The following is a 23,625-nucleotide window of genomic DNA, read 5'->3' as shown; positions in this document are numbered from 1 at the left end:
TTCTGTTTCTGTAGAGGTCACTGGGACCTATTTTTTTCTTTATTTTATATTTATTTTATATTCTTTATTTTTTTTTCTTTACTCAGGTACTTGCTGGCACCAGCACAGTGGTCCTGGTTCCTGGGGGCACATTCATGGAGCCCTGGCAAGGTATTTCCCCACACAGGCCTAAACAGTGCCTTTGGCACCCTTGTCCACCAGGCACATGTCCCCTACCCAAATTACTACTCTTTAAAAAAACACTTTTCAACTTCTCAACTCTTGGGATACAACCAAGCTTGGAATGGAAACTACACACATATAGGAACATCATGAGTAAACTTCAGACAATCTGGCTGATGTGGCTTGAACTTCAGGGTCACGCTGACACAGGATTACAGGTCATCCATAAGTTTAACGTGACTTATTGTTCTGGTCACAGATCTCATGTGCCTTTCAAAAATTATTGATGACTTTGGGTAGTACAACATTTGCTTCTAAAAGGGATAAAGTCAGCTTTCCTTTCTTAGCAATCAAATTAGACAAGGATGAGATGCTAGCTTACAGCCACTGAAACAGACAACCGACTCAAAAAGCCCAGGCAGGAAGCAGTGCCTAGTGGCTCCTTGTTGGTAGACCAGTTGTCCTTGTAACGCACCACCTGCACTGTGGTTATGGGGGAGAGCTGGAAATATTGTGTGATCAGCAGAGGCAGAGCTGGTAAAGACAGCCAGCCCCTCTTACAGGCCACCATGGACAGCTCTCCAACTGACAACTTCATCAGAATGAAACAGAGCTTTCACCAAGGAGATTCCTCAGCCATTTCTAGTGATTTCCAACATCTAGCGGAGCAGCAGAATCCCCTAAAAAGTCTTGCAAAAACCAGTCTAGGACCTTCTCCAGGAGGTAACAAAAAAACCCGATCCGGCGGGTCCGATTCAAGGCCTGCGAAGCTCTGCTTCTTCCGCCGCCGCTCTATGCAGTGCCACTGCCTGCACCAGCTCTGAGAAACACGGCCCTGTCTGCAGACCGCCCAAGACAGCAGACAGCCATGACGCAAGCTTGACCCTTCCGGTCAAGGTCATTGCTGCACAGATCCTGTTTAAGGGCATCCTGAAACCTTGGCAATGGGCTGCACGAAGCGCAAGAAAAAGTGGCCGAGTTAGCAGAGGCTGGCAAGCGCAGGGTGAGAGGAAGCGTTAGAGGCTTAGCGGGCTGAGAACATCCCCCAAATTTTGAGGATGGTGCTGGCAGGAGAGCACCCTGCAAAATTTGTCTGCGGGGTTATATTAGGAATGCACCGTCATCTGATGCCAGGGCACGGGCGCTCGGCAGAGGGAGGCAGCGCTGAAGGTGGGTTACACAGCCACCGAGGATTTACCCCAGAAACCAGAGGCCTACCTTCCAGCAACTCAGAACAGGTTGGAGGAGTCAAGAAAAGGATTGGATCAAAGTGAGGGTTCAAGTGCTTCAAATACCCACCAGTTTGAGTGGGTCTCGGAGGGACAGGGGGGGAAATAAGTTTCCCACTATCCGACACGTTCTTGGCTTCCTTCCCACTGTCCAGGCTCCAGCTGCTAGGGGTGGGGTTCACAGCTGGAAGGAAATAACACAGCTAAACACACATGGCCCGGCTCAGCCCTTTGATCGCTCGGGCTCTCAGAAGAACGTTAGAATTATCCCGAAGGGAAAGCCAACTGGATTTAAAAGAAAAAAAAATAGAAGAAGAAAGGTAACTTCTGAATACTAAACCTGTATCTAATTGGCTCCCTAAGAGTTAGAGTTGACATTTAATTGGGCAACTGCGTTTCTCTTGTGTCCTTCAAGCTGCCAGACAGAACTACAAATCCTCACACCAGAAGGCAGAAACTTGTGGAGAATTACAAATGTGTTCAGGCTCTGGGTACCAGAGGCTGTGGTCATTGGTCTCTTTCTAAAACTCAGGTTTTAGTGGCAATTTTTGGACAAGTGGCACCTTGAAAGACAGAAGGCTCTTGTGTGCTCATATTTCAAATACTTGGCAGTTACTGGCCAATGAGAGCTGTTCCACTCTGTGTCCTCGATCAATGCCAAGGAAAGGACTTTGGTTCCCCAAACCGATGCATCGCACGACAGGATGAGAGCTCTTCCAAAAGTTCTTGTAAAATGCATATCATGGGGGGTGGGAGGGGGACTCTGCAGGAAATTCCAAAATCCTTTGCGCTATAATACACTTCTCCTTGAATTTCATCCTCTGCGATCTTTTTTATGTACCCTTGAGTGTCCTCTAAAAAAACAAGCTGTAACACTGTGCGAGTGTGGTGCCTTCACAGTCAGCCTGCTCCAGGACAGGTGCAGCACTCTGGACCCCATCAGGAACAAGAGCAGAAGTCACACGGATATAGAGGCTGTGCCAGGAGGCCGACGTGACGGCCTGGTGCCCGGAGCTCATCCCCTGAGCATCACTGCCATCTCATGGCCATGTCGAGGATTGCAACATTGGGCCACCCTTGTTAAAATTTTCATTTGAGGGAATGCAATCACTCTGATTAAACTTTCCCTCCCACCCCCCAACTCCTCTGCTTCTTTCTTTTGCTTTGGTGTATTCTTTGGGAGGAGGAGTGGCAAAAAAGACTACCTCTAAGTTCTACCGGCCACGACTGTTTGACTTGTAACGTTAAACAGTATTTGTAGTTTGAAATCATTTTGGCTAAGCCTCACTCCTATCCAGCTCTCAAGGAAAATGTAAAGTGAATGGATCCGAGGACTCACAAGCCAACACAGTCTAGCTCTTTAGGGGGACAACTGGAGTGCCCTTTAGCAAGACGTTTCACTAGTGAGTGATTCCCTGGCCTGTGTGAGGGCTCCTGTGTTGGAGGCTCGGGCCTCAGGGTGAATGGGCGGCCTGCCAGTCCATCCTCCGGAAAGCCACATCCCTCATCCTCTCCCCTGTTGCCTGGTCTGATGCTCACTGCCTGCTGACTGCCAGGCCTGTGTTTGCTTCTTCTTTGTGTGTGCATGTGACCTGGAGGCAGGGCACGTGTCATGATGCACTGGATGGCTAGTTTTCCGAGCCTTCCCTGAGTCACAAGCCACAAACTGATCCAAGGAACATGCCCGCCACCACAGAGAAGTGCTTCTCTGTGCTGCCCCCTACTGGCCACTCCATCCTGGGACGTGCACAGGCACTTGGAGGTGACGCGTGAAGGACCACCAGGGTCACACAATCACACAGGAACTGAAGCGCTCGGACTCTTTATGAAGAACTAGATGTGAATTACTTTCTGGACTGTTCTGCTGGGCAATAGGTTCTGGGCCACAAGGACACATGCAGGACTGCAGAAACGGGGACAAGATGAACCCTTGCACACTTGCAAGATGCACAGTGGGGCTGGTTGCACACTCACCTTTCTCAGGGGCAGAGAGACTGGCATCACTGCGCGGCAAGGCCCCATCTCCGATGTGATTGAACAGCATCCTCTGGAAAGGCACAAGACTCTGCTGTTAGGGTGTGAGAGCCTGGCATGTCAGAGCTTCCATCTCTAACCAGCGTGGGCGATGAGCACAAGGACCAGGAATTCAACTCTGTTTTCCATTTTAAAAAAAAGTGGGGGAGAAGAGCCCTAGGCCTTGAGAAAGAGAGCCTACTGTTTAAAAAATTGGCATCTGATTTTGAATATTAATGGCAAATAAGTGTTCCTTTAAAAAATGCGGGGAGGGAGAGGCCTGGCGCAGTGCAGTGGCCTAGTGGCTAAAGTCCTCGCCTTGAACGCACCGGGATCCCATATGGCCACTGGTTCTAATCCTGGCGGCCCTCCTTCTCATCCAGCTCCCTGCTCGTGGCCTGGGAAAGCAGTCGAGGATGGCCCAAAGCCTTGGGACCCTGCACCCACATGGGAGACCCGGAAGAGACTCTGGGCTCCTGGCTTCAGATCAGCTCAGCTTTGGCCATTGTGGCTGCTTGGGGAGTGAATCAGCAGACAGAAGATCTTCCTCTCTGTCTCTCCTCCTCTTGGTATATCTGACTTATCAATAAAAATAATAAATCTTTATAAAAATTATTTCAGAATAAAAAAATGTCTAATTTAGGGGAAAACCACTAGCAATTAGCAATTGAGCTCTGGTGTAATTTAAGAGTCCAGAATGTTAGACTGGCAATTTGAAATGCAAATCAGGGACTAAAGGGGAAAGATCAGCCTAAAAAAAAGCTCTAGGGAATGAACTTTCATTTTTTAATCCTCTGATTAGGTTGAATAAACAACAAAAACAAACACTAAACCATGAAACAGTGTATAATTTAAACCTAGAAAAATGTTAGCTTTACACAGCTTCACCTGTTATGTTCAAAAGTGCCAAGTCCTTAAACAGAGGTCCTAGAGCTATGTGTATTCCTGAAATTTTGGCAACGCACACACCTACACACAGCACTGGACTTGACCAAGGGCAGAAGGTTCGGGGCAGTTAATCAGGCAAGGCAGGCTTCCAGGGTTCCCCAGGCTGGCAACACGCAGGTGGCACCCATCGTAAAAATGCCCTGGCAACATCAACTGATGAGGGAAATCAAACGGGTTACTGTGGTTCCACCAGACACCCTCAGAGACCATGTCTACAAGACCTCAGGGCTGCAAAGGCGGCCTCCTAGGAACATCACACACTCGGCAAAGACAGAGCAATCAAGCCAAACACCACTCAGGCACTTTCAGGCACAGCTACAGACTTCTGCCAGGGTGGTGTAGAAAGAGACATTAGCCAAAGCACAAAGAACTCTTTTTCTGCTCAGTTCTCCCCAGGTCATCTGTTAAAACAGCAGGGCCACTCACGCACTCTTTGAAACCACCCAGCGAAGTGCTGCAAGAGGCCGAGGGTGGAGTCCAGGGCCCTGCCCTCCTCACAGACTAAGCGGACGTCCCCACCCAGGGTTTGTGCGGCCTTGCTCAGTTACTGCAATAAGGAGCGTGGAGAAGGCCTGAGGGCTCACTGTCCTTCACTCCATGTGCGGGAGCAGGATGGGGGCTGTGACACAGAGAAATGGCTCCGGAAAGGAAGTGACTGCGGGTTTCTCAGTGGGCTGATGGGAAAAGGAAACCTGTGGGGTGGCAGCATGTTCGCCAACTACAGGCACCTGCATGTGCAGACACACAGACACACAACACACTCAGCACAACTCCTTGCTTGGTGTTTCAGGAGCAGCCTTGAACTATAGAACTGGGTCAGCAAGCTCAGATCATCTCCCCTTCCCTTTCCGCGCCACCGCTTGGGGACAACCCCATCAGACCTGCGACTCAGGAAATGCTGCCCACAGGCAGAGGACCGCAGGGCACGCTGCCCCCAGCTGGACCTCTGGCCCACCACCACCCAGCTGGCTGCTTTGGGAAGCCGCGCCATGTTTCTGCACGGGGATGACGTCAGCAATTCGAGATCCTCTCCCTAGTTTCCCAGTTTGCCCACCCACAGGACATACCTGAGAAGGCTCCACGGGTGTTGGATAAATGGCACTGCATGGTCTCTCTCTAGGGGAGAGGCAAGAGTTTTCTCTGGAATGCTTGTGTTTGTCGGACAACAACGGGGAAGCTGGGAAGAGAAGCAAAGATTCGTGAGTGTGATGGTAGCCGTGCCCCTGTCGGGAGGCGACTGCCTGCATGTCAGTGGCTGGCCACAGTTGAAGGAAGCTGGGGGGTCCCTGGGGTTGGGCTGGGCACCCTCCACTTTGGTTCCCCGCACGCTGACACTGACCTCTGGCACTCGATGGAGCCGAACTTGTCACATTAGGCGAAGCCGAGTGAGTAGAGCTCAAGCTTGAGGTAGACGGACTTGGCTGGAAACACATAGCAGCCGTTAGCACCACTCTGACACAGCTGAAAACTGTCAACACTGCTTTGCAAATCAAGCAAGACAAAGGCCTCTTCGAAAGGCTTCCTGACTCAAGCTAAGCGGGGCCTGACTACATCAACCAGAACCTCAGATGCTGACCACTGCCAAGATTAGTGTCAGCTACAATCAGGGACCTGGTACCCCTTAGCAAGGCTCTCCCTAAAGAACTAATGAGCAGAACGGCTTCTGGCCCAGGGTACAGAAATGAGTGAAAGCTTCTAAAAGGCACAAAATAAGCTTTTTTCATTATCTGCACACCTGTGATGAAGGCACCAGTTCAGAAATACATATTGTGCTTCCTTTCCAAAGAGAGTGAGAAAAAGTTGAGCTTAGTCTGACTGCACGAACAGCCATAAAGACCCTAAGAGCAGTGTTTCAATCAAATGTTCTAAGAATTACGATGGCTCTCCTTGTGTCAAAAATAAACCAGAATACCCCTTCTATTCTAGACATTTCCCAACAGGCATGTCGGCAGACACGTCTGACCATGTCTCCTTAAAGAAAAAATAAATTCACCTATTAGAAATGCTGAGTGGCAGTCAGCAGGAGGTGACAACGTTAAGCCTCCCCACTTGTTTGAGCAGCTCTCTGGGAGGAGTAGCCTGGGAGAGCCCCGAGCCCCGCAAAGCAGTACGAGCATTCATAGAGTGTTTGTCCTTCAGCCCTAAGCTCTTGCTGGAAGGTCTGTTCCCGCGTATGGCAGAATGAACAGAAACTCTCGTGATGGAGACAGAAAGCAGACAGACATGAGCAGATAAAAACCTGGGCAAGTACCTGCATGTTAAAGACTTCATCAGAGCTTTCTGATTGCCCTGTAATATTGCTTACTTCAGCGGAAGCCTGTGAGGACAGTGAGGAGGAAGAGTACCGGTTGACAGCTGGGTAACTTAATGGGCTGTTTCGAGGAGGGGAAAAAAAAAGGACCGTTAATTCAGTCTGCACATGGCACTTCATCCGATGCCGGCGGCATGACAGAAAACCAGAGAAAACACAGCCACTCCATTTTCTGTTGTTTCCCGTCTGCCTCCATACAATCATGCGTTCATGTTTCTTTATTTCCTGAACTGCTGCTGTTTTACCAGTGGCAGATGCCAATGGCTGCGTTGAGGGTTCACTATTTCAGTAAGAAATGGCCTCTCTGACAAACCGTGCCATACAGAATGAACGCCAAGCTGTCTGGTTGTTTCGAATGGGGCTCACCTGCGTCTTGGAATTACCCTGGTACCATCCGGGCTCATAGAGGCAGGTGCGGAGTTTCTGCACACGCGAGGGCTGCCATTTGGGAAATGCACGGGGCTGGCTTGGGTACAAGCGGCAAACTCCTGCAGATACAGTAAGACAGAAAACTCACCTACCATAGCTACGCTATGGGCAAGGCAGCTTGCAAGACGCTGCAGCTTACTAGCTACCCATCCGCCTTGGTGTGAAATTTTTACCCAGAGACCTGGAAGGCAAGTTCCAGAACCAGTACACTTCTTTACCCTGTGACATAACTGTTTTCATAGCAAAAGGACAGGGCATGACAAAACAGGGGAGCAGGTGATGGTTAATATTAAAATCATGCAGTTTGGCAGGGAGACCAATAGATGTCGCTGTCGGATACGTCACCAGCTCGCTCACAAGCCATGAAGGCGGGGCTGTGGTCCTAAGATGCTCACCGAGGATGGACTGTGCACATACCTGGATTCCTAGGCTCGACTTCATCACAAAGAACTGATCCACCAGCTTTTTGTGAAGGGGTCTCATGTCTTGAGGCACAAACTTCTCATGCACAGCCAGGCCAAATTCCAGAATCTGGGCCTTGATGACATAGGGAGAAAAAAAAAAAACCCTCTCCTCATTGTGTGTCTCACCAAGTGCCTCCTATGGATCCAGGCCTGCACACAGGCGCTCTGCCTGCGTTACTGCTAGCCCCCAGCTCCGGCAACACAGCAAGGGGTATCTTTTTGGGTGATGGTGGTGGAGGGTGGTTAATGAGCATCGGAAAGTCCTGCCTGAACTAAAAGACACGCAGGGGTTTGAGCTAGGGTCTGTCTGATAGCAGGGGCTTGATTCCCCGTGGCTCCCAGCTTCTTCCCTGTGTAATTCAGAGCTCTAGCTGCAAGGCTTCTCAGCAACTGCTTGTTCCTTCGGCCCTCCCAGCCCTTCTCAGAATGCGGCAGGACATGGAGAGAGGAGCTGCCTCCTTTCAGGGGGCCCTGGTAGGCTCCCACTAGGGTCCCCTCTCTGGTCAGCTCCCGCTTGCTGTGCCCTCCTCTTGCCCAGCCCATCAGTATTCTCTGTGCCCAGTTCCCCTTCCCACAGACTTTCACATCTGCCAGGGAAGAAAGAGAGACTGAACATGAATTCTGTGACACACACTGCTACGCTTTAAGATGCTATTCCTATTTAAGAATGATAATGCGACAAGAAAACAGGTCCTACTTTAATAACAACAATAAAAGGGTTCCTGTTGTGAGGATGCAAAGAGAGGGGCATAAATAAGCAACTGTCCTTAGCTTAGCTGTCAATGGTTAGTGCTTCTTTGTTTTGAGTAGCATTGTCCCCTGCATTTTAAAAAGGCTCCCCCTGTTACAGTGATCCAAAAAACAAATTCTGCGAGCAGAGAGGACATAGAGTCACTTAACCCCAATGGGTTTCTCATCTGTACTGTGTAGAAGATTCTAGGCTGCAGGCTGCAAACAGGACTAACCCTGCCCCAGCGAACAGGAATATGGAGCCTGTGCTCTGGACACCCACCCGCTGCCAGTAACAACACCATTAGGTAAGCACCTGTGAAGGGCAGAGCCGGCCTGTTGGTCTGGGGCTCCAGGCGATGAGGAGGTGGCGGGGTTGCAGGAGCTCAGGCTCCACTTGGCACACCAGCTCCTAGGCTGACCACCCGTTTGTTCAGAGAAAGCTTCCAGCTGAGTGCTAGGGAAGCAGGCTGTGATGCGGAGCTGAGGATGTTTTGGGGGGACTGGACAGAGAAAGGGGCTGGTCCAGAGCTGGTCCTGCCAACATCTGCTTCAGTCTGGCCCCTCTGAGGTGCCACAGGGCTGTCTGTGGTCCCTGGGTCGGCTCCCAGTGGCCGGAGGGCTGCCTGCAACAGCTGAGCCATGTCCCAAGGACCTGACAGGGGCAGGTGTCTGTTAAGAAGACCACGCAGGTGACAAGCCTTCACTGGGAGGAGTGGGGGCCGTGGGGCTCTGTGTCCGCTACTAGACAGGTTTCAGAGCTCCAGGAAGGATGGCGTCCTTTCTAGGTCACCCTCCCAGCTGAAGGTCACCCAAGTTGACAGGGCAGGCATGACTCCCGGAGCACCCGTGCTCAGGTTGGGCGGAGTAAGATGCTGGCCTGGGGCAGAGTGCCAGAGCGTCCCTGATGGATGCCCCAGGCCTCATCTCCTCAGGAGTGTCTGGAATGCCCTGTGGGAACCACTCAGGCCCCTTAGCCCACCAGGATGAGTACCCTGGGCTGCAGGTTCACCTGCTGTACCATAAGCATGCACAAGCCAGGGAGTCGCTGCCTCTCTCATCCCCTGCGCCTAAAGACGTATACAGGGCCACTGCTGTACGCCCTGGACACCCGTTCCCGCACACTGTCAGCCTGCCATCTCCTGCCAGGGAGCAGTCCCTCCAACGCTCTCCCCTAATACAACTCTTTGCCTGGACTGAGGCAGGACAGAGAGGCAGGACAGAGATAAGGCGACGGCTTGTGCCTGCCCTACCTGCTCCAGCATGAGCTCTCTTAATCGTGCAATTTTCTCTCCATCTTCAGGGTGACTTAAGATATATTCTTTGACAAAAAATGCCTAGGAAGAAAAGGGAGAGTCGGTTGAGTCATGAAGTCAGGGAGTTGTGAAAGAAGCAAACGACACCGCTGTTGTTTAAAGACCTGGCATGGTTCGAGTAATCACATTATCATAAACGGAGAGAGAATGTCTGATATGATTGGCTGGTCAAAGGAAACCAAAAGAAAAAAAAAAAACAAGAAACAAAAAGCAGATTCATGATTGCTTTAAGAGTCAATGTGACTTAGTAATGGCCTCACCTTTCAGGCTACTGGGTCTTTCTGTTCAAAACTAAGAGGGGGATAGCACCGTGGCATAGTGTGTGAAGACACCACCTGTGGGCCTGGCGCAGTATCCTAGTGGCTGAAGTTGTTGTCTTGCATGTGCCTAGATTCCAGATGGGCATCAGTTTGTTTCTTAGCTGCTCCACTTCCCTTCCGGCTCCCTACTTGTGGCCTGGGAAAGCAGCAGAGGACGGCACAAGGCCTTGGGGCCCTGTACTGCATGGCAGAGCTGGAAGAAGCTCCAGGTTCCGGGCTTTGGATCAGCTCAGCTCTGGCTATTGCAGCCATTTGGGGAGTGAACCAGCACATGGAAGACCTTTCTCTCTGACAGCAAAGAATATTCCGAGTACTGGGTCCATGCAGCCTCACTCAGGGGTCCAGGATGCAGTTCCTGGGTCCTGGCTCTGATCCGATCCAGCCTTGAGTGTTTGTCAACATTTGGGGGAGTGTCCCAGAAGATGGAAGATCTGCCACTCCACTTTTCAACCAGCTAAATTAATCCTTTTAAAAAATTCTTTTAAAAAGTTTAAAGAAGCATTTCTTAAATAATCCTATCTGCTCACTCCATTTTTTCATCCAATACTGTATTTCCATATCTTTTACTTTCTCTCTTGTCTTCAAAGTTGAAAAGATGGAGTAAGTGGGTATCACAGATGACAGTGTTTTGGTTTTTTTTTTTTAAAGATTTATTTATTTTAATTTGAAAGGCAACTTTTGGAGACAGAGAAGGAGATACAGGAGGTTAGCCATCTGCTGCCTCAAGTGGCCACAACAGCCAGAGCTGAGCTGATCCCAAGTCAAGAGTAGGAACTTGTGTTTACTTTGCAGGTTCTCAGGGACCTGGGACAACTTCTTCTGCTTTCCTAGGCCATTAAACAGAGAGCTAGGCTGGAAGCGAAGCAGCCAGGACCTGAACCAGGGCCCACATGGAATGCCAGTGCCATAAGGTGGTGGATTAACCTGCTATGCCACTGCACTCGCCCCAGTGTTTCCTTGCTTTTTTTTTTAACAAAGGACTTGACTCTCCATCTGCAGTCTTTGCATACTGGTGCGGATAAAGATTTTGAAGAAAATATTCATGAAACCTAATGAACTCATAAGTGGAAACTTTCTCTGAGACATATCACACGCTCACCTCTTGGTACCTCGATACCCCTCCGTTCACTGCAGCGTCAATCACCCCATTCAGGCACATGGTCAGAGGATTGATATTCTGCATCTGACGTGTCTGACATTGGCTGATCAGCGTCTTCAGCTGCTGATTCTTATTTTCCAGCACTTCAGTTGCATTTTCCAGGGGACTCATTTCTACCTGAGAAGCAAGTGAGCAAACACAGGGAGTAAATTTTATGACATTCAAGAAGAAAGATAAAGGAGATCAGATTGTCCAGGTTCTGAAGTATCTGTTTCCCTAGCTCCCCTTGGCTTTTGTGAATATGCCTGCTCTCAAGGGCTTTCCAGTAGAACATGGGGTGCAGAAATCAGCCTGAGCTGGTCATTAGCAATGTTTGGAAAGCCTCAGTAATTATACTCACTGGCTGAAATGTGGTTTGATAAGGGAATATTTCTCTTTATAAATGTATCCTAATCAATAAAGAAAGATACAATACAAAAGTCACCATTTTGCAACTCCTGAAAGATGAATGGATGGTCACTAGTAGCTGCCAACATTACCAAAAGAGGTGGGAAAAAATACAATTAGAAGCACAAAAGATGACCCAGGAAAAAGACTTGCAAAAAAAAAACCCAAAAAATGCTAATGCACTTTGTAGATAAAACTACATGAAATACAGGTGGCAGACTTATGATAAGCGGCCCCTTTAGAGTTAGGGAAACACTTGCAGAATAAAGAATCTAGTTTCTTCAACAAAGAATTTCCAGAAAAAGTAAGGGCTAGAAAGTTTCTTAGGAGACACTTGAAACAACTGCAAAGAACAACTTCATGAGAATCTAACTGTAAACACCTGAGTAAAACATAAACACAGTAGGCTTTGATGAAGTGGGAATAAATACTGGATTGTTATGATCTTGGAAGTATCATTTTCTTGGTTGTGTTAATGATACTGTGGCCATTAAAAAAATACACAGCCTGAAGTATTTGCAGATGTGATGTAACAAGTGCTGAAATCTGCTTCAAAATAATCCAGTGTGCGAGGAAGAGGGCAGAAGTGCCGTTGAAATACAGCAGGCTGTTGCAGTAAGACAATGGGAAAGTCTGGTCCATTCTGTACTTGTCCCTGCTTTGGTGTGGTACAACCTCAGTTTCAAAAGGCTGCTGTGCTACTGAACAGACTACAGGAGCGCCTACTGGATAAGGGTAGAAGCCCACCTCTCAAGCGGCTCCTGCCGTTATGTGGCACTAGATGGCGCTATCAGTGCCACATAACCTCTAGCTGAAAGGCAGAGTAACAGTAAGAAATAGATACAGTGTATGACAGAGTTCCTTCATGAACTGGTTCACTCTGGAAATGCCTGGAGCAGCCAGAGGGCCAGGAACCTGAGACTCCACTCAGGTCTCCCATGTGGACGGCAGGGACTTGAGCCCGCCTCCCAGTACAGCCTCAGCAGGAAGCAGAGATGAGCAGGCTGGGAGATACATGGAAAGCCAGTATCTGCAGTGGCAGCTCGCTGGTGCACAATGCCAACCCCCAGCATCCAGTGTGAGCTGAGTCATATGAGTTTTGGATGTATAACATGCTATGACAATATTCTTATTGTCTTCAATTTCTTAAAAAGCAATGTTTGTGGATTTTAAGGTATAAAATGCTTTCTAAAAATTTTTTTAATCAGAGGGGGAAAAAAAGCTTTGCAGGAGTTTGAAAACAGAATCAGTTTTAAACATGATCAGGGATACTACTTCAAAGGCACGGACATCAAAACCTTCTAAGCTCTCCTGGGTTGATGATTCAGGAGATCAAGTCCACAATTCCATCACGCCTCCTGCCTGACAATCTTTCAGGTTTTACAAAGCCAAGATAGAGTATTAGCTGGCAGAGCAGGAAACACTGAGGAGGGGCTGGACAGTTTCCTTGAATCAAATATATTCATATTTCTGCAAAGAGACATACAATCACACTAAACAGAATAAAATTAACAGCAATCTTATGTGAGAAGAGCTCAAATACATAAGCACAGGAACTATTGAGTCAAACTTCAAAACCATCTTCTGATTTTCAGATTCTGGACTATCATGAAGGCATTTCAAGTCTTTGGGCACAATGCTTTGGATGTACTGTGTAATCCTGTTCTTAAAAACCTTACACAGGCAGAAATATCCTGACATTAACAGGAGGAAAGCAACAACAGCCACATACAAAGGCTGCTAGGCAGGGGCTGTGAGATTCGTTGAGGCAGAACATCGGATTCCATATCTGATCAAGCAGGGAGCTGAGGTTTGAAATGGTGCGTCCAGTAACGCTCCTGTCATCACGATCAGCATGCTGCTTTTTATTAGCACGGTGTGTGTGTCTGTGACATTTCAAGAGCTAATGCCAGTGGTGAGCCGCACAGAATTGAGTGCTCTGGGTAGTTAGAAGCTCAAACATGCCCTGAATCAAGAATGCAGCATGGGTGACTCAGAGCACTTCCCACCCAAGGCCAATGAGCAGGAGACGCCTACGTGAGACTGCTGGGCACAGTGTCTACCAACTCGTCCTCTGTGGCAGGCACCAGGGGATACCGTGGCAGCAACCAGCTTCGGGGGAACCCTGACTCAGACTACCCGGGAACACAAATGTACTGAGGCACCGTGCTGAATCAGGGTCAATTTGTCACTTTCTGACGTTGCACAAATGAAAGCCCCATGAAATGCTTAGCTTTAATTGAAGGTGACAATCTGAGGGCGGTTCCCAGGCTGAGAGTTTCTGGGTAAAATAAACCATTCTTGAAAGACAATTTGGGCAGGAGTTCTTACTTTTTCATCGACACAGTGAGTTTGTTTCCTAAATAAGGAATGGGCATACTTTCCTTCAGAGAGAGGACAGTGGCTGTCAAAGGGCTGGCCTTGGCCATGATGGACGATGCCAGGGTTGTGTCTGACGACAGGTGCTGCCAGCCTGCAGAGCAGCAGGGATGAGGGAGAGGTGCACCCTGCCCTGGCTGCCTTCAGCAGTCGCTTTCCTGTCCTCCATACTCGGGAACAGGAGTGGTGTGGTGGAGGGGGGGAGGGTGCTGGGGCTGGGGGCATGTTTGACCAACAGAAGGCTCCTGCTGCTGTGGCAGTGCCCACTGGTCTCCAGCCAGGACTGCTCAGGGAGACCAGCCACCTCTTAAGGACACCCAATCTAGAAAAGGTTAACACAGCTTCATGGAATCAGAAACATCTGGGTTCTGTGTGATCTCTGGGAGAGGCTATTCACCTGTTGTTAAAGATGGGGAGACCAGAGATAAAAACACCTCATGGCTTTGCTGTAATGACTCAGTAAGATGATGTAGCTAAATGTAGCTCTGAAGGTCACACAGCTCAGATAATTAGGAATGCTTGAATTCCACATCTCCCAACTCAGGGGTCTGAGTAGTTTTTTTTTTTTTTTCCTTATATGTTACAATTGTAGTTGTCTCAAAAAAAAAATACCTCTGGCTGGAGGCACTAGGAAGAGAATGGATCCCCTCCACAGTCCTGGGTACAACAGTCAGCACCACATGCATTCAAGTATGTCCAGGGACTTTGCATCAAATGCAAAAGCCATGAGCACGGGGCATGCCTGCAGGGGAGCAGTTGTCTCCAGCAAGCTTCCAGGAGAGGCGTAGCTGAGAATTTGCTGTTGTGCTTACCACTTCACGCTTCTCCACTTCAAACCAGCGGGAAATGCCAGGCAAACTCTGCACCAGGTATAACGAGGTTCTCTCCACCCAGAGACTCTGCAAAAACCAAAAACCAAAGTCAGTCTCCAAGTCATCCTTCCGGCTACCAAGCTCTGACAGATGCTTGCCGTTCAAGCTCTGCTTTCTTTACTCTTTCTTCAAGCACTCTTGGCGCATCACGGGAAAATACTGCTGAAACTTGTGTGAACAATTCCACTGGGAGTTCCCTGAAACTTACGTCTATGTAGGAGCAAAAGTCAGATTTAAACTGTCCAGTCTTCTAAGTCGATCTTAAAGAATAGAACATCTGGAACAAGTAACAGTTTTAGAGAGTCAGCACAAGGCTAGAATAAAGGGATCCGAAAGACACAGGCTGGAGCTCACATGGTCTCATCTTTCCATTTCAAAGATGGAGACACAGAGGCCCCCAAAGCTGCTCAAAAGCCCAGTGCTTTTCCTAGAGAGACCCTGGCCTCGCATGCAAGCACTGGAACCTCAAAGTCCTTCTGCAGAGCTGTAGGCATGGGGCCACACCTTTTTGTACCTGTTGGCATGGCAGCCATCTGGGCAGTCATGTATCTTACAGCCAAGGGCACCACTGTCAGGCCACAACTGACTTTCGCAGGAGCTGTTGGTGAGTCTAGCTTTCTCTCGCCAATTGGTTTGAGCATGCCCGTCTCAACTTCCTTACTGAGACCAGTGTGTTTCCAAGAGGACAAGACACTTCCTGACATCATGCCATTTATTCAGACAACAGATGCAATGATTTTCTTTTTGTTTTTTTTTTTTTTGGTACCAGACTAAAGGTGGTGAGATAGGTGTCAGAGCGACAAGACGTTATCACCTGCCCTGAGTACTGACGCAGTGAGACTAGCTCTGTGACGAGAGCTGGCAGGGTTGTGGGTGACAGAGAAGCAGAAACACACGTGCTGAGGAAAGGGAAAGGTTGTACACGGTGCAGAGGAAACACAGGGGTGGATACAGGTGTGTCGCCACTCTGGGAAAGGGGCCAGTCATTTCCGGAGGAGGTGACGTGTGAGCTGCCTCGGGATGAGGGAGTAGGAGCTGGCCAGGAGGGGTTTGCACAGGCAGGAGGAAGCGGCCACAGAGACAGAGAGCTTGGGAAAGGGCAGGGCAAGAGGAAGGCAGCAGCTGCGTGGTGATGAGTGGAGGGGAGGGTGGCTGGCTGCGGTGTGGAGGAGATGGCTCCAGAGCGCTGCTTTAGAGCAAGATTCCAGGCGCTGTAAGCGCAGCAACAGGATTCAACTCTGGGATTTTTTTTTTTTTTCAGGAGGATCACTGGAGGTGCTGACAAAATTCAGTGACAGTCATGAGGAAATGGGACTCAATGAGGGAGAAGGGAGAAGGGGTCAGATGGTGGGGTTCCAGAGGTCAAGAGGTCAGGATGCTGACTCCCCTGGTGTCCCACTCACTCACTAGCAGGGACTGCAAGGAGCACTCCTCCACCGGGACTAGGTCTTTCATGGACTTCTCAAGAACAGAATGAAAAACTGTAAGGAACTAGAGAGCGACCACAGATCTCAACAAGATCCTCTGGTGTTCTGTAGCGATTTCCTGGCCTTCATATTTACCTCATCAAATCCTGCACAACCCTGACCTTGTTCGACCTCATCAGCCCTCTTCCCCTTGTGACCTCTCAGCTAGGAAGGACTCCTGGATTCCTTCCGGGGCACTGGCAACTGACGAGGAACCGGCAGTCGGAACTTCACTTTCTGTGCCTGGGTTGGGTGGACACCGACAAACCAGGACTCTCCCTGCTTCCCTCTTTTCACTGTGTTTCTAAGGAAAGGGTTACACTTTGTCTGCTGATCAATCCTGCCTTTTCCCCCCCATTGGGGTTCTAGCTGAACTAGCAAGGCGCAGAACCGGAGTCATTCATCCACACATGCACACATTCCAACAGTCGCTTGGCCTCGGGGTCCTCTCTGGATTTGACCAGAAAAAACAGCACTGCTCAGCACAGCACTGACCCACCACTCCAGTCACCCACACAGCAGCTCCCTCTCGTCTCAGGATCTACTGTCCCCAAACACTGTGCTCCTCTGTACTCGCACTAAGTCCCCTGAGTGTCCCTGAGCTCAACTCTGAGTTGTCACAGAGATGACGGGCAGGTGACACAGGAACTGTGCCAGAAGGCTCATTTCAGGAGGCCCTCCTAAGAGTTACTGAGTCAGAATTCCTGGGCTAAGGGCAGGGTCAGCAATGACCCCTTGTCACTGATGCATCCCAGACTGGGAGAACCACTAGACCAGATGGTTCCTGGAGTCTCTTCCAGTCCATAACTGGACACCACCTTGAGTAACTGTTCCCCAGTGTTCTGCTATGAAGAGCTCACAATCAGTGTGAAGGAAGGGGTAACAAGAATTGCATGGTACCTTGAATTCATTCTCTTTATCCTTTGTGCCTTTGTGAAATGGGCGGTCATAGCGGAATTTCCAGATGTGATTCACTTTGTAGAAACTTTTGATGTTGTCTGGCACACCCTCCCTCTGCAGCACCTCCTGGCTCTCTGGAATGGGAGTGACAGCGTAGATCTGAAGATCTGGGATGACAGAGTCAAGGAGGAAACCCGAGCAGACAAGCTCTAGAGTCAAGGAGGAAACCCGAGCAGATAAGTCCAGCTTGAGCAGAGTTGTGGCTGAGGCAAGGGCGTGGTTGCAGTCATGTAAAAGCTGCACAGAAGATGCCAAGAACTCACTTTGTACAAGTCAAGCAGATGGCTGGCCTTGAACTAGCTCTGGGCAGGGGATCTGTACAAAGCAGCCACTTGAAAGGTCTGTGGCCTGTGAGTGTGCGTGTCAGCGATGGTGTTTTACTGAGGATGTCAGGACGGACTCTGAGAAAAATCACTCATCTATCGGGACGCAAGGCTCTATCAAAACTTACTGTTTGTCAAAAAGATATAAAAGTAAATATTAGGTTTGCCAACCACCAGAGAAAGTAAAGCTTCGATTAACTGTGTAAAGAAGCCTTTTTTGGGGGCACTCCGTTCTCAGGTCTTATCTCTGCACAGTGGAGAGGCAGAGAGAAAGTGTGAGCCACAGGGATGAAAAAGCTCACAAAGACACGTGCAGGAGGCTTTTACACCCCTCCTGACGTGGAAGCGGAGTGGGTGTCCCTCGGTCAGGGTCCGTCATCATTGGATCCGCTGCCCTGGTGACATGCCGAAGCTACACCACCTCTTATGGGTCCAGCCAGAGGTCCAACGCAAACCCCACCCACCTCTGTAACCACAGGAACCATCAGTAAATAAGTATACACGTGTCATCTCACAAATGAAGGATGCAATGGAGACCAGAGTACCCGGAACCAGAGTAGATCAGCAGGATGTATCTCTACTCCTGAATAAAAGTAGGCCCTCAACACGACTTGTAAGTATTCCTAGACCACAAAATACTAGACTCTCCACCACTACTTAGGCCAACGATGTCATGAACGTGTGAGGAGCAGAACGCTGGCATTGAGGCTACAGCTGGAGGACTGTATTATTGTAAAACACAGGGCATGATGGAGAGGAGAGAAAAGGGGGAAGCCAGGAAGCCCAATACCTGCAAAACTGTAAAATGGAAAATAAGAATAAAAAAAACCCCTTACTGTTTGTTACGATAATGTGTAAATACACCCGCAGTCATGACACTGACAATGACTGACATTTTTCCCTGTGGGACCCCCTTCCCACATTTGTGTTATCTGTTCTCCCAATCTTCAGGAGCAAACCATTTTTAGTTGTAGCTAATTTTTTTTAAAAATTACATTCAATAAGTATCCTAGTGCATGTTTATTTACTCCTCTTTTCAGTAAAGAAAAGAACAGCATCCTTCCTTACGCAATTTCTTGCTTTTCTTGCATTTTGGTGTCTGTTTGGGAATGGTAGCCCTACCTGCCAATGGGATTTCAAGGTTTTCTTTATGATCCTTTCTCTCAGGAACAGGCAGAGCGACTGAGAGAGGAGGGCTGGAGGGTGAACTGGCTCTGTCTAAAATCTGTGATTCCACATTAGGTGCTCGTGATTAACACAGGCATTACTAAAAAGCTGTCCAGGTTGTGACAGCGAAGCGTTCCCGCCCCCAAATTTCCCAAGGGACTCCTTTCTCTTCCTGTCTTTATTCCAGAATAAAAATGCCAAGGGAAAATAGGGTGATTGATGTATACCAGCCAAGACAATGTTATCACTGCTGCAGGAAATGTCAGAGGGAAACATCCTATGGGACATCTCCAAGAAAGAGACAGAAAAAGGAGGCTGACACACAGAACGGTTGTAATGAAGGAGAACGCAGCCTTTCACAGGATCTTTAAGGGACTTCTTACCAGCGGGCAGCAGGCTACAAAATAACCAAACGATTAGATTCTGTTGAGAGCGAGCAAAGTGAGAAGATGATGAGAAAGAGGGAGAGAAAGAATAGGGCTGTTCTATCAGCCTGGGGTTTGGCAGCCAGTGTGCTCCAACTGGCAGGCGGCCTTTCTGGGTGTGGATACACTGTGCTTCTGCTTGGAAGATGGTCTCGTCGGGCTGGTTGGCGTGTTGCATGGCGATGGCGTGGGGGAACTCGTTCAGCATCCTCTGTTGGAAGGCTTCCAGCCTCTCGTAGTCATGCCCTCGACACACAAACTCCTTATTCTGGAGGTAAAGCCAAAAAAGGAATCAGGATCAAATGATTGCATGCACTGATTACCAAGAGAGGAGCCGAAACATTCGGCACAGACGGTGGCTGTGCACAAGCTCTGTGTGGCTGTGTTAGGACAACACCCGGAGTGGGCCAGAGAATTTGCCTGAATTGAAAACACTGAGCAAAAACTGTTAAGCTGCCAGGCTAGTATCTTCACTCTCGCTGGTTCATTTGCAAGAGATGCAAAAGGATTGCGGAGTTCAAAGCCCCCAAACACAAGAACAAAACCAGCAATCGTGTTCCTGCTAAATCTTCATGAACACAGGTATTAAAGATGATTTTTGTAAACCATCTATCAAACTTACATGGATAAATTCATAATTTTGGAGGGAAAGTAAGTAAATGAAATTTCTAAAAGTGTGCTTTACTGGATTTTTTAAAAAAGATTTATTATTAGAAAGGCAGATTTACAGAGAAGGAGAGACAGAGAAAGGTCCTCCATTCACTGATTTACTCCCTAAATGGTCAACATGGTCAGAGCTGAGCCAATCTGAAGCCAGGAGCTTCTGCCAGGTTTCCTACAGGGATGCAGGGTCCCAAGGCTTTGGGTCATCCTCTACAGCTTTCCCAGACCACAAGCATGGGAAATGGAACAGCTGGGTCATGAACTTGCAGTCCTATGGGCGACCTATGGAATCTGGGCGTTTGCAAGGGGAGGATTCACCAATTGAGCTATCGCCCTGAGCCCAGGTTGATGTTTTTCTGTGAAAAGTTTGAAGTACCTCCTCTATAAATATTCTGTGGTACAGAACTCTTTCATTTAGATAAGAATGGTGAAGATTATTTATTTATTTATTTTTAGGTAGAGTTCAGAGCTGTTGTGGAAAAACGGGCAGGATTTCAGAAGGGCCTTAATTAGTTGTTTAGATGTGAAGAAAATCTTTCCAAAGGTTAACAATGAACTTAGAATTGTTGAGCCCAGTTACTGACTAGACACACTGTAAACACCTCATTTAACCCCTACAAGCTTGAGAGGCAGTGACCCACCCCAACTCCATTTTATATCTGGAGGCCTAAGCTCCAGGTCTTCAAGTGCTTCTCCACATGTACCAGATCCAGCCTGACTGAGCCCAGGAACACTTATGTATTCTGCTGTGCCCCAGAAACCCTCCTAGCTCCCAGGCCCAAGAAAGATGGTGGATTCACACACCGTGGAGGGACCATGGTTCTTTGAAAAAACATCAGCTATGGCACATTGCACGCAGAAACCAAGACACCAAACTATCCCGCATTTGTAAGTTTGGAGGTTAAAGTCAGATCTTCTGATAAGATATTTTAAAAATTCTATTAAAAATGTAATCAATTTTCTTGATAAACAATATCTCTTTCTGACCAATATAGCAGTCTCCAAATAGGTATCTACATATCCTAATAACTGATATAGCTAAAAAATAAAAAATAATGCTCATAGGTAACTACAGTTTGTAAAATCAGGGAGTTATTCTAAATGTGTAGCTACTCAGTTGGATTAGGAAGCTGTTTGGATCTCATGAGTGTGTGCATGTGTGTGTGTGTGCACATGCTCAAATGGCTACACTCGTTATTTTAAGAGGAAAAAAGCAGACGTGGGTGTTGTAGGGCAGTGGGTTGAGCTACCCCTTAGGTTGCCCAAATCCAACACTGGAGTTCCTGGGACCAATTGCCACCTCTGCTTCCAATCCGGCTTCCTGCTAAGGCACCCTGTAAGAGGCAACAGATGCTGACCAAATATGTGGTCTTCTGTCACCCATGTGCGGAGACCCAAACGGAAATCCTGATTCCTGGCATTTTCCTGGTCTAATCCTGGCCCAAGAGGGCATTTTACAAGTGAATCAGCAGACAGAAGATGTGTCTGTCAGTCTGACTTCTAAGTAAATTAAAATGAATAAACAAACATTTAAGAAAAATCAAAAGGGAATTGAGTATTTCTTTCCTTCAATACCATTTTTTAAAAGAAATCATGGCTTGATCAAGATATAATTCCCATGCCATGACCAATTGTGACTTAGTGGTTTTTATTATATTCATAGTTATGCAACTATCAGCATAATCAAACTTCAGAATATTTCTATCACCTCAAAAAGAAACGGAGCAATCATTAGCATCACTCCCTAAACCCTTCTCCCAACCCCTGTTAAGCATGTCCTGGTGTTTGCATAAAATGGAATGAAGCCATGAGACCTTTTGTGATTTGCTTCTTTCAATTAACATGATATTTTCGAAGTATACATGTTTTGTAGCACAGATCAGTCTTTTGTTTCTCTTCATTGTTGAGGAACATCCCATTGCACAAATATACTAAATTTTCCTCTGTTCTTAACAGCTATTTGGGTTGTTTCTAGTTCCTGCCTATTATGAACATTCAGATACATGTTTTTGTAGGACACAATTCGAACATTCTTTCATGCATACCTAGGAGTGGAGCTGCTGGGTCGAATTCATCAGCATTCTTTAAAGAGCCCACTCTCCATGACAATAACAGAACTTATTTTAAATTATAAAACAGTTAATTTAATTGAGCTCACAAGCTGATCAGAATTGATCCAGCAATTACAGAAAGCTTTATTTATTTATTTTAAGATTTTACTTATTTTGAAAATCACAGTTACAGAGAGACACATAAAGAAAGACTGTCCATCTGCTGGTTCATTCCCCAAATGGCTGCAAAGGCCAGTGCTAGGTCAGGCTGAAGCCTGTGCGCTGAGATTCAAAATTGTAACACATTGTTACCTTTTTATACATCATTCCAGACATTTCTGCTTATCTGTTAGGAAAAACCAATTTCCCTTTTTTACTAATGTTTTCCTGTTAGAGAGATGTCATACACTGAAGTAACCAACTTGTAAGATACTACTTGGCAGAAAGTAAAAGTGAAAGAGCAGAGTTAAGTATTTCCTTAACTGCTATGTACCTCAGATTTCCTGAAAATTTTCCTTTGTAAAAAGTTCATACCAGTAATAAAGTAATTTTTTTTCTAAATGACATTTATCTTTTCACAAAGTAACCTAGAAGGCCAAATAATACCCTTCACATGATTCCGGAGGTAGGTTTCCATATGATGTAAAATTGCATTCTTTCTGAAGTCTATAGTGTCCCATTATTCTCTAATGTGAAAGCCATGGAAATTGCCAACTAGATAGAACAGTGAATAATACACCAGGGAAACTACAATTACCCCAAATTGCTCATAAAATATAGTCAATTTGGAAAGGAATGCATTGTTTGAAATCTTGGAAAACCTTTTTAAATAAGACATTCTAGATTAATATATTTGCCAACCAAAAGGTTAAAAATTGTTTTATCAAATGCTATCCATATGTAACTTTTATTGATTGAGAGATCTGTATTGGATGTAGGAACTCAAATAATATAGTACTTACTCTCAAGAAAAAAGGAAACTTTTTCCCATAGAACCCGACTCTAAAGAACTCTGGCTCCAGACGCTGCTGATCCATAATTTTGTCATACAGAGAGGCCTCCATCATCTGGGAAAGCAGAACAGAAGTTCACAACATGTCATCTCAGTGTGCAGCTCTCCCAGCTCGCAGAGGAGGACATTTCTTCCCCAGCATGGGAAACTAATTGCAACTCAGTTGGCAGAAAGGACTTGCCTTCTTTTGGCAGGTGTTAAGGGCAGGGATCTGACAATGGAGCCCCGAATGTCTAGAAGGCAAATGCTTTTAGCTTTGGTGTCCTTACTTCTCTGCCATGACTGACTGTCAGACCCATAGGCGGCAGTTTGCCCATTTCATGGGCCGAGAGTATCGCTGCATGTTCTCCCCACAGAAAGACATTTCTAAGTTCAGAGGAAATACATTCTTTACAGTTAGATAAAAATCAACTTGAATGACCAGAAGCAAAGCTTTTCTGGAGAATTTTTGCCAGACCTATTTATCTATGGACTTGCCTCCCCAACACTTGGCAATTCAGGATATATGGAAGGCACAACCTTGTCTATATTGCACATGGATAAACCAACAAACCAAACCAAAGGAGACTCATCGGACAAAGTGCTGTCTGGGCCAAAAGCTCTTAAGTGTGTCTCTGATAGGGCTGAAACAGTGAAGCATATAACGCTTATGGTTTCCCATTCATAGTCTCATCAACCCCAGGGAAGGGCTGATACTGCACTTGCAGCTTCTGCCCTCATCCACATCCCCTTAACAACACCCTACGGAGCAGTTGGTATGAAGTGTAATGCTTTGGGTTTATAAAAATCTTAGTGACTATGATACCCTAGGGCTCTCACAGGTAGACGCTGTAACCTCAT

The 23,625-nt window shown here is 47.4% G+C and overlaps 1 protein-coding gene across 5 annotated transcripts in view; it reads right to left on the bottom strand.

Moving 5' to 3' along the window:
• Positions 1 to 23,625, bottom strand: part of DOCK4 (dedicator of cytokinesis 4) — a 365,221-nt gene that overhangs the window by 7,800 nt on the left and 333,796 nt on the right. For 2 of the 5 annotated variants that reach the window (XM_058655014.1, XM_058655015.1), the window contains exons 38-50: positions 22,736 to 22,840; positions 19,186 to 19,327; positions 17,085 to 17,251; positions 14,659 to 14,745; positions 11,021 to 11,197; positions 9,539 to 9,622; positions 7,510 to 7,629; positions 7,030 to 7,151; positions 6,604 to 6,724; positions 5,692 to 5,773; positions 5,420 to 5,529; positions 3,366 to 3,438; positions 1,462 to 1,575 (exon numbers count right to left, since the gene is read on the bottom strand). In XM_058655014.1, the coding sequence (XP_058510997.1) occupies positions 1,462 to 1,575; positions 3,366 to 3,438; positions 5,420 to 5,529; positions 5,692 to 5,773; positions 6,604 to 6,724; positions 7,030 to 7,151; positions 7,510 to 7,629; positions 9,539 to 9,622; positions 11,021 to 11,197; positions 14,659 to 14,745; positions 17,085 to 17,251; positions 19,186 to 19,327; positions 22,736 to 22,840 (1,504 nt within the window). The remainder of the gene's footprint in view (positions 1 to 1,461; positions 1,576 to 3,365; positions 3,439 to 5,419; positions 5,530 to 5,691; positions 5,774 to 6,603; positions 6,725 to 7,029; positions 7,152 to 7,509; positions 7,630 to 9,538; positions 9,623 to 11,020; positions 11,198 to 14,658; positions 14,746 to 17,084; positions 17,252 to 19,185; positions 19,328 to 22,735; positions 22,841 to 23,625) is intronic. The other 3 variants (XM_058655017.1, XM_058655018.1, XM_058655016.1) reach the window with 2 other exon arrangements.

This window comes from Ochotona princeps, chromosome 25, assembly GCF_030435755.1.
Source record: "Ochotona princeps isolate mOchPri1 chromosome 25, mOchPri1.hap1, whole genome shotgun sequence".
In the NCBI taxonomy this organism is placed as follows: Eukaryota; Metazoa; Chordata; class Mammalia; order Lagomorpha; family Ochotonidae; genus Ochotona; species Ochotona princeps.
The sequence above is the reverse complement of the archived record's forward strand: the minus strand, read 5'-3'. Positions and strand labels throughout refer to the sequence as shown.